Source organism: Leptosomus discolor, chromosome 3 (genome assembly GCF_034619465.1).
Source record: "Leptosomus discolor isolate bLepDis1 chromosome 3, bLepDis1.hap2, whole genome shotgun sequence".
Taxonomy (NCBI): Eukaryota; Metazoa; Chordata; class Aves; order Leptosomiformes; family Leptosomidae; genus Leptosomus; species Leptosomus discolor.
In genome coordinates, this window is record NC_141393.1 from 26,777,140 (window position 1) to 26,786,806 (window position 9,667).

Consider the following 9,667-nt stretch of genomic DNA (forward strand, 5'->3'; position numbering starts at 1 on the left):
AAGCAGACAAAGCCCCAGGAGTGGCATGCCTGGCTAGGCTTTGTCCACCCACCCCACAGCTCCTGCACGAAGCGACTCACAACCACATGTGCCCTTGGGGCTGCGGCAGTGTCTCCAAAGCACCCTGCAATAAGCAAGGGACTCAGTGTTGCTGCTTTTCCTGTGGTGTTCTGTTTCCTGGTCACGTCCTCCAGGCCAGCCGAAATGCCCGTGTGTCCCCATGGCAGGGGATGTTGGAAATGCCTGGGTGCTTTCCGTCGGAGCTGGGCAGCACCTGGAGCTCTGGGCCGGCTCCTTCCTTGCCTGTGGCACTGCTTTCCTCTAGCTCGCTGTATTTGCGTCATGTCACCAACAGGTTCACCATCCTGGGTCCTGGGTGGGGTTTCCAGGACAAATTGTAGGGGGAAAATTGCTCGTCTGGCCCTCTGCCCACCTGGGCAGCCAGCGGCTCAGCACCAGCCGTTGCCCGTCGGACCCCAGGGGCTATGAGCCTGGGAGAGAGCCGGCCGAGTGGCAGGGAAGGTGGCTGGACCCCGACGCTGGAGCTGACCTCCTGGACGTCCATCTGCATATTCAGAAGTCGTTCCCAGCCGGTTGGCTGCCTCTGGCCTCCCCACTCCCTCTTTAAAGGACCTGAGCGCAGCGGGAGGACGCACCGTGCTCCGGCCGCCTGCCCTCGGGGTGCTGCGCTCCCTGCGCCCCTGGGGCCCAGGGCAGCGGGGCGGAGAGGTGCGAGCGGCTCGGCTCGGAGACTGCTTGCTGAAGGCAGAGGGATGCGGCGGCTAGGGAAGGCTCACGGGGGGATTTGCAGTGCTGGAGGGGCAGCAGGCTGCTCCGCGGACGGCTCTCCCACCGAGGAGACCTGGGGAGCCCATGTGGGGTGGCTCCCATTTTGGAGAGGACACGCTTGCCTTGTCTTCTGATCATCTTCATTTTCGTTCCTCGGTCTTTTTCTTCAGGTAAGAGGAGCTTTTTAGCGTTTGGGAAGGTGATACTGGTGAAGGCTGGTAGTAAGAGTAGGAACCAAAGCACACATCTGCTAACTCAGCGGGGAAAGGGCTGCATCAGCAGGAGCCGTTTGCTTGGGGCAGCACCTCCTGGTCCTGCAGCACTGGGGAGGCTGCGGGAGGGAAACCGAGGCCACCCACAGCAGTCTTGCATGGCCTGGGACCACAGACTCTGCTCCCACCCTCCAAATCTCCAGCAGAAAGATGGTGGTGCTGGAAGCCTTATGCAAGTGGAGGGCTTCTTGCCAGCTCTGAGTCAATCTGCTTACAAGGGTTTTATCACCCTGGGTTTCTGGGGCTGGGAAGCCTCAGCAGGGTCAGGTAAGCTCCCCAGGCTTGCTGCTGAACACAGAGGAGGTGAGAAATTGTGACCAAGTGCCAAAAGAAGATGTTTCTGTAACAAACCGAGTGAGGGTAGCAGGGCCGGCTGTCTCATGCACATGGCATGCGGAAAGCCTTAAGGGTGGATGAAATCTCTGATGGCATTGTGTTTGCTGCCGTGTGGCTTTGTTGGAAGCAGCTGGCAGCCTCAGAGGCCGCTGCAAACGATGGTGAAGCTTGTTATACAAGGGCAAGGGGTGATGCTGAGAGCTGCCGACACCCCGGCCTTCTGCTGGCCACAGCTAAACTGACCAGTTTGAATGCCCCCCTGACAGACTGTTAGAAAAATGAAACCCTAAATGGTCAGGAGGAGTGGGGAGAAAACAAGGGAGAGCAACAAGTGGTGTGGGACAACCCAGAAAATACTTGGTTTGTCAAGACAAGAGCTCTGCAAAAGGTAGAGCTCTCCCAGATACCTGCCCAGAATACAGGGCTGTTGAAGAAAGGCAGCCTGCTAAAAAACAAGAAGAAACCCTTTTCCACACTGCTCATTAGCCTGGGGGACTCGCCATGGAGCAGACAGTCACAGGGACAGGAGACTGATAGTGTTGAAAATGATCAGACATTTCTGGCAATACCAAAAAAATCTCAGACACTTTAAAGGCATCTGGAAAAGGCATAAACTGTTCTACTTCAGGGATGCAAAGCTACTGCTAATTAATGTGGATGAGGAAGAAGCATCCCACAGGGACGGTTACTCTGTAATTGCCCAGGATATGAGCTTTTGCAACTTCTTTTGCAAAGCTGTCCCAGCGAGAAAACGAGCGGAGGGGGTGGATCCCTGCCTGGAGTCAGCATGACAATTTTAAGCCCAGGGCTGCTGGCTCAGTAGTTTTTCTTTTCCGTGGTAAGCCCCATCCCCATCCCTTTTATTCAGTGTTTTGCCAAGCGCTTAGGAGCCCTGTGCTGTGTTAGCCTGAACACGCTGGTGCGTCCCACTCGCAGCAGGTCACATCACTCTTTCACCCTAACTGTGCCCCTTTCCACCAGCCTGTTTGTGCTGCCCTGGCCTCCCCGTGCTGCCGCCCACCAGTGTGCCCTCAGGGCTGTGGTGGCGGGTGCTGGGTGCTGGCAGAAGCACGCAGCAGCCATGCCCTGGCCTAGCTGCTACATGCCATGAATGCCTTCACCAGGGATGTAGCCGCTGTCCCTGTGCTCTGCCAGCACCTAGGAGCACCCAAAACCACCTTTGCCCAGGTGTGCATGGCAGAGGGCTCCGTCTGGTGCTCACCACCCTTGTACCTGAGTCCACAAGCCCAGAGGGGTGTTTACCCAAATGCCTCTGGTGCAGGTGCAGCTGGTAGTGTGGGAAGTCCGTGCTGCTGGGGACATCCAGGACCTAAACCATGTGAAATGTATTCCAGGCACAATGAATGCCTGGCTGGTAGGTGGGAGCTGTGACAGCGTCCAGGGTGTTGCTGCTGTCATGTGACACTCAACAGCTTGCTCACGGGTTTTGCAGTTCCTGGAGGTTTCTGGCTGGTTCATTCCCTGGTGAAATAGATTTTGCAGGGGAGCAGGGATGCCTGGAAATCTGGGAAGAAAAATCTCTGTCCATGTGCATGGAGAGCTGCTGCATGAGATCCTGCCCACTGATGTTTCTTGCTCTTTCTCCAGCTCCGCACTACTAGCAGGCTGAACCATCAAACACCTGGGAATCCTGCTAGTCTGTCACTGGAAATGATCCCCAGCCAGCTGAGGGTCAGCTCTCCGGTGTGCAGGCAGAAAGAAGAGACGATGGATGGCAGGACTGGGTCTGAGCAGGACAGGCACCATGCCACTTCAGGGCATGGCCAGGGCCTGAAGTCGGAGCCCTGTTTCCAGACCAACTCTCTCTTGCCTTCCTCCAGTGCATCCCTGATATCACATCTCCTCAGCCACCCAATGACTGGCAGGAGCCTGGATCCCACCATCCTTTTCCCTTCCTCTCAGGCAGTGGCCCTGCCTCAGGACTACAAGTGTGATGCATCTCCTGGAGAAGGAGCACAAGCCCTGGCTTTTCCCAGGACCTGTGACCCGGCTCCCACACTCTGTGCTGGCGACAGTGACCAGCTCTCTGACCAGCACCTACGAGCCAAGCGGGCCAGGGTGGAGAGTATCATCCAAGGCATGAGCCTCCCACCAACCCCTCAGGCATTTGGCACCAGCCTGGAGGCAGCTTTTGGGCATAAGAGGGAAAGGGGCAGTGAGATGCCCCGGGAGACCAAGAGGAAGCCGAGGGTGCCCCAGCAGGGCACAGGGGTGGCTGGGCGAGTGGCCTCCACGGGGGGCAGCCCCCATGCCAAGGGCTGTCAGCAGCTGAAGGAGCAGCTCTGCTTTTTAGAGCAGCAGCTGAGGCAGCTTCAGGAGAAGTTCTCCCAGGTCTGTGACTCTGGGGATGCTGCCCAAACCCCAGAAGGTGCTGACAAAGTGCACCCACTGCCTGCAAAGCCTGGAGACAGATCGAACAAGGACGGTGTCACTGCCACCAGTGACCCGCACAAAGCTCCTCTCTGGAGGAATGTCCTGGAGGTGCATGGGCTGGAGGAGGATGAGGACAGAAGTGACACAAGCGGCCTGCCCTCAGCAGCAAGGGTCCTCTCGCAGGCACTGAAGCACGAGCTGGCTGGGGTGACGTCCCGGGTGGTGGATTCTGTCCTGAAGACCGTCTGGCCGAAGGCAGCCAGCCACCTCCTGCAGCAGCACTGCAGCCTACCAGTGCCAGGGCCAGATGCCAGGAGAGAGTATTTTGCTGCTGGGAAATGCAGAAAGCCACTCGCTAAGCCATCTCCCATGAATGCACAGGGCTCACCCCAGGCTGAAGCCTGGTCAGGAGCTTCGGGGAAAAGCCCAGGCTCTCTTGCTGGCTCCCTCAGTTCGAAGGGGGTCAGAAAACCCTCTCAGGTACCCAGCATGGGTTATTCACTGGGCTCGGCTGCCCCCATCCAGGACAGCCAGCTGCTAGGCCAGCTGCTGGGCTATGGCCAGCATGGCCTCTGGGGCAGCGGCTCTGGCGGGAGCCCCTCTGCTCTGGAGAGGGGTCCTCCGGAGCCCCTCGACTTGCACTGGGGAACCATCAAACTGAGGTCATCGGTCGTGAGACAGCAGCAGCCGTGTCCCCTGTCCCTGAGCCCTGCCGACATGGAGAGCCTGGCGCTGCTGCCAGCTGGCAGGGATGGCTGCGGGGAGCTGCAGGCTGCGATGGATGGGGCACCCTTTGCCTCCACCCATATATCCTTTGGGGGCAGCTGGAGAGGTCCCTGGGCTTGCATGTGTTCCCCTGGTCCTCCAGAGCCAAAGCTTGGGACAGACCCTGCTGGTTTCCCCAGGGCCAGGGTCTCTGCTGTTCCACAGGGGGCTAAAAAGGGGTGGGCAGGAAAGGGGTCCTGAGCCATGGGGGGGCACTGCTGCTCCCTCTAACAGGGTTTGTTAGATGCTGTAGTGTAGCTGGGGGTAGAAGCCAGGAGCTCCCAAGCTTGCTCTTAAGCCATCTTGGTGGTCCCATCATCCTATGCCAGGAACAGGTGTCTCATGGAAATCCCTTTTCCCACTGGCCTGGGAAGCACTGTGGGGAGCAGCAGCTTCCCTAGGGATGCCAAAGGGGAAAGCCAGTGGCTGCCCAGCCAGGGATGAACCCTCTCCACCCAGCTGGTGGCAGGCTGTGGGGAGGGGTCACTGTGAGCATCAGGCATGTGCGTGCCAAGGCCAGTGCTCAGGGATGCACCGAGATGGTCAGGCTGCTGCATGCAGGCTTTCCTTGACCCCAAGGCAGATGCAGGAGGCACTGACCCCCAGCCACCTGAAGAAGGCCAAGCTGATGTTTTTCTTCACCCGCTACCCCAGCTCTACTCTGCTGAAGACCTACTTCCTCGACGTGCAGGTAAAATGGCAGCACCCGGTTCTGGTGCCAGGCAGGGCTCCTGTGTGGCATGGCACCCACCTGCCTCACTGGGGAACCATGGGGAAGGGGATGCCCTCGTGTCTCCCTGCTGCACTGGCAGGAGATGGCACCCACTTCAGCACACGCTGCCCTGGAGCAGGTGCTGAGGGCCATGGCAGACCTGGGCTGCCAGGTCTTTGCTCTGTGCAATCAAGGCTTTGGGAATAAAGAATGTCAAGAACGTGCCTCCCCAGCGCAGGGCAGCTGGGATCCAAATCTCAGCAGGGAGAGGCACCGCGGACACCTCCATGTCTCAGTCCTGGCTTGTACCCCTGGGGCACAACTGGATTTGGGGCCAGGGCAGCAGTGCATGGCTGGGCTTGTGGGGGCTCGTGGGTCGGGAGGCTTGAAGCTGGTGTAATGCCTGTCCTCTGGCTCTCTCCGCCCCGGCAGTTCAGCCGCTGCATCACCTCCCAGCTCATCAAGTGGTTCAGCAACTTCCGTGAGTTTTACTACATCCAGGTGGAGAAGTTTGCCCGTCAGGCTCTGCTGGAGGGCGTTGTGGACGCTGGCACCCTCCGAGTCTCCCGAGACTCAGAGCTTTTCCGCACCCTCAACATGCACTATAACAAGGGGAATGACTTCGAGGTGAGGAGGGGGAGCTGGGGGGCAGGGGTGGCAGGGCGATAAGGCTTGCTGGGATGAGTGGGAGATGGGGACTGGGTGATGCCATGGGCTGATGCCTGTCTCACCGCAGGTGCCAGGGCGTTTCCTGGAGGTGGCCAGCCTGACGCTGCGGGAGTTCTTCAGTGCTGTCAGGGCAGGCAAGGATGTTGACCCCTCCTGGAAGAAACCCATTTACAAAATAATTTCCAAACTGGACAGTGACATCCCAGAAGGGTTCAAAGCTGCCGGCTGCTCCCAGGAACTGCTCCACAGCTGAGTCCCTGGGCAAGCAGCCCTGGGTCCTGTGTGCAGCCACCACGTGCTAAGCACCTCATGCTCTGTACAGTATCCATTATCCTGAGTATTTTCTCTCTGGCCTGTAACACAGTTCCTTGGGTGAGGTCTATCACTTGCCTCAGGTGCTGGGATTTTATGCTGTGTGTTTTATTCCTCTGCTCAAAACTGATGGGGTCCTGCCGGCGACCCTCGGAAGGGAGGGATGGAGATGAAGCCATCAGGTTGGAGCCTGGGAAATTGCCCTGCCCCAGCTCTCCTTGTGACCCTGGGTGATCCGCCTTCCTTCTCCTCTCCGGAGGGCTACAGATTGGGGCAAACAGCCTTTTTGTTTATAAAGCAGGCAGAGGTCCTAGCAGCGGGCAGAGTTTTCTTGGCACAGCAGACCAGTGGATGTACCCAGTCCAACAGCACACCTCGGTTTCTGTCCAGATACAACAGGCCAGTGTCCAAAGAAAACAGCTGGTGAATTCCAGCATTTTAAGCACCCCATGGGCATACCTGACCCTGTCTGGGAGATGTAAAACCAGGGTTTGTTGCAGCCACCCCGAACAGCACTCCCCCTTGCCTCCCCTGTGCTGTTTGGAAAGACCCCCCCCGTGCAGCTGCGCACCGCAGCCAAGCAGGTGAGTGTGTGCTGGTGGAAGCAGCCCAGGACCGACTGCTCACCAGCAGTGTTACCTGTGATGCTGGAGGAGAGCAGGGTGCGCAGCTGGCACCGCTCAGCCCCGCAACCAGCCCCCATCAGCCCATCACCTGGGAGGAGAGTGCAATACCCACGTCCCCTTACACCATGCTTCTGCTGGCAAAATTGCCCCCAAACACTTCGGCTATGAAACCTGTCTATGGTGAAAGAGGAGTACGTTACTGGGGACCTGTCAGTCCCTGTGGGTCTTGGCACAAGCTGGTGAGCAGCTGGGCCCTGAAGTCTGCAGCCCTCTTGCTGTAGGGGTGTAAACCCAGGGAGGTTTCTCTTCCTTGTGGCCAGGGCTCAGTGGCTGCTTTTCCACCTGATGGAGCATGGCGAAGTGTTTTGCGTTGAGGATGCTCTCACCCTGGCAGAGGCAGCAGTGGGGAGAGAAAGGCTGTGAAGAGGAGAGAGGTCCTGGGAGAGGCATGGCAGGAGGGCTCTGGGAGGGCAGTGATGTGTAACTGTGGATGAGCAACATCCCCGACATCCCGTGCAAACCGCCTGGGGAGAAGAGGTTTGGGAGGAGGCCAAGATGTTGGGTATGCTGCAAGGTGTCAGCTGGGTCCTAGAGCACAGCAAATGACATGGGAGAGGAAAATCATAGCTCGAGCATCACACAAGTGCACAGGGTGATCTGCAGGCAGTGCATCTGCAGGGGTAAGGAAGCATGTGGTAACATCAGGGCAGGATGGGGTCTCCAAAACGGGGGCAGTTTTACAGTGGTTCCCCCCATCATGAGTGTGGCTAGCCAGATTTCCTGCTTGTTTGTATGTTCATTTCTTGAGGTTTGTATATTTTACAACGCCAACACCAAATTTACTCAATCCATTTTAAAATAAATGCATAGTTTAAGTTATCCCTTTAAATCCCTAGAGACCTATTTGATAACTTCTCCTCTAAAGCATCAACCTGGGAATTTCTTGCCTTTTGTTGGGAAAAGAATAACACTGCAGCAAAAGGGCTTACTCCTTGTGTCGGCATCCCTGCGGGGCCGAGCAGCCCCCACTAACAAAGATGCTCATTTAAACCTGCACCCTCACCCCAGTGCCTTGGGGTCAGTCTGCTGCAAAGCGCAACTGGTCAGGAGAATCAGGAAGGGACGGCTGGTGGCAGACGGAGACACATCCCAAAGCTTATGGGTGCTGGACTCACATGTACAGCATCTGAGAAGTGTTGCTGGTGGCATCATGAAGGACAGGACAGTGTCGTTCCCACGGGCAATAACTACCTCTGAGCTTAAGTAATGCATTGGGTAGGTAACACCGACGCTGCTGGAAGAGGAAATGATGGCCTGGCTCAGGGGAGGCGTTACTGAATTCTGGCCAAACAACTCGGGGACATAAGATACAGGTTTACTGAAGACATTCTGCTGGAACAGAGCCCTTTTACACAGGGTCCCAGGGGGAGCAGTCTCTTGCTTCCTCTGCTAACATGAAAGTTCATGAGTGTCAGTAAAGCTGCAGGTGGGGCACTGAGGGTAAGGCAATGCCCCAAATCATAGAATCACAGACTGGCTGAGGTTGGAAGAGACCTCCAGAGGTCATCTGGCCCAACTCCCTGCTCAAGCAGGGCCACTAAGAACCAGTTGTCCAGGACCACATCCAGACAGCTTTTAAGTAGCTCCAAGGAGGGAGACTCCACAACCCGAGCATTAATCAAGATGTTGAACAGGATTGGACCCAGTGTTTGGAGCAGTATTTTTGCTCTAGTGTTTGCAATATAATAGCAAGTAAGCGGGAACTACAGACCTGTGTTTTACACTGGCTTTTGTGAAACACGGACCAGCATGACCAAACAGCATCTCACATCGGTTACCTTTTACCTGGGATGAGGCCTTGCCTCTTGTATCCATGGGTTGAATTCTGCCCAGGCAACAGAAAATTGGAAAAAAAAAAAAAAAAGCAGGGCTAGAGAGACTCTGTGAAGGACACAAGACCAGAGGCGACTTGTATGACTGAGATCCTCCCTAGCAGCTTTTCAACGCCTGTCCACCTTCAGCCAAGTAGTGTCAGGGACGCAGAGGGAGCATCTACCCACCTTTTGGTCACCCCATGCTCCCTCTGCAAGCAGAGCTCTTGTCTGGGGACCCTGGGGTGCAGCTGCCTCCCCTGGGGGTGCTTGTCTGCTTGGAGCGGGGGGGGGGAGGGTTGCACCGAGGCAGGCACAGCTCTGCTGTGTGATGCTGAAGTGGGGTGAGCTGAGTCACAGCCCCGGGCTCCTGTGAGAGCCTTGGAAAACAGCAGCCAGCTGTCAGAGAAGGAAGGGGGGGGACTCATGAGGCCTTCCCTCCACCTTGGTCATAGGAGCACTCATACGGAAAAGGCAGTACATCTGCTGGGACATGGGGAGAGCTGGGGTTACTCCAGGGGTGATGGAGCTTGAAGCATAAGGGAAATAGGGTGTGAAATCTTAAGAAATTAGGGTTTCACTAGCTGCGCTGTGCAGGGCATGGTGTGTAATTCCATTTACACTCTGGCAGTGCCCAAGATATAGCAGCTAGTTTTCAAAGAAAGACTAATGAGCGCCTCTCACAGTGAGATTTCTACTGACAAAGCATGTCTGCTTGGAGGACTGGGACGAGAAGGGAGAGCTGCTGCCCACACAGTGATTACGGTCATGACCCTCAGGCTTATGTGGGCACTTGCTTCAGCATTTTCTACTAATTGTCCGAGGAAGCAACAGGGCTAGCGCATTCACCTACCGCTGACTCAGTTTAATTTTTTAAAAAAACCCCACCTTTCCTTCCCTCTATCCAAATTTCTATGGTAT

At 56.6% G+C, this 9,667-nt stretch overlaps 1 protein-coding gene across 1 annotated transcript; it reads left to right on the top strand.

Annotated features, from left to right (window-relative positions):
* Positions 1 to 3,125: 3,125 nt before the first annotated feature.
* Positions 3,126 to 6,190, top strand: PROX2 (prospero homeobox 2). Its single transcript, XM_086463465.1, has 4 exons — positions 3,126 to 4,598; positions 5,140 to 5,247; positions 5,701 to 5,895; positions 6,005 to 6,190. Exons 1-4 carry the CDS (start codon positions 3,126 to 3,128, stop codon positions 6,188 to 6,190), a joined length of 1,962 nt encoding a protein of 653 aa, XP_086319591.1.
* Positions 6,191 to 9,667: the final 3,477 nt, after the last annotated feature.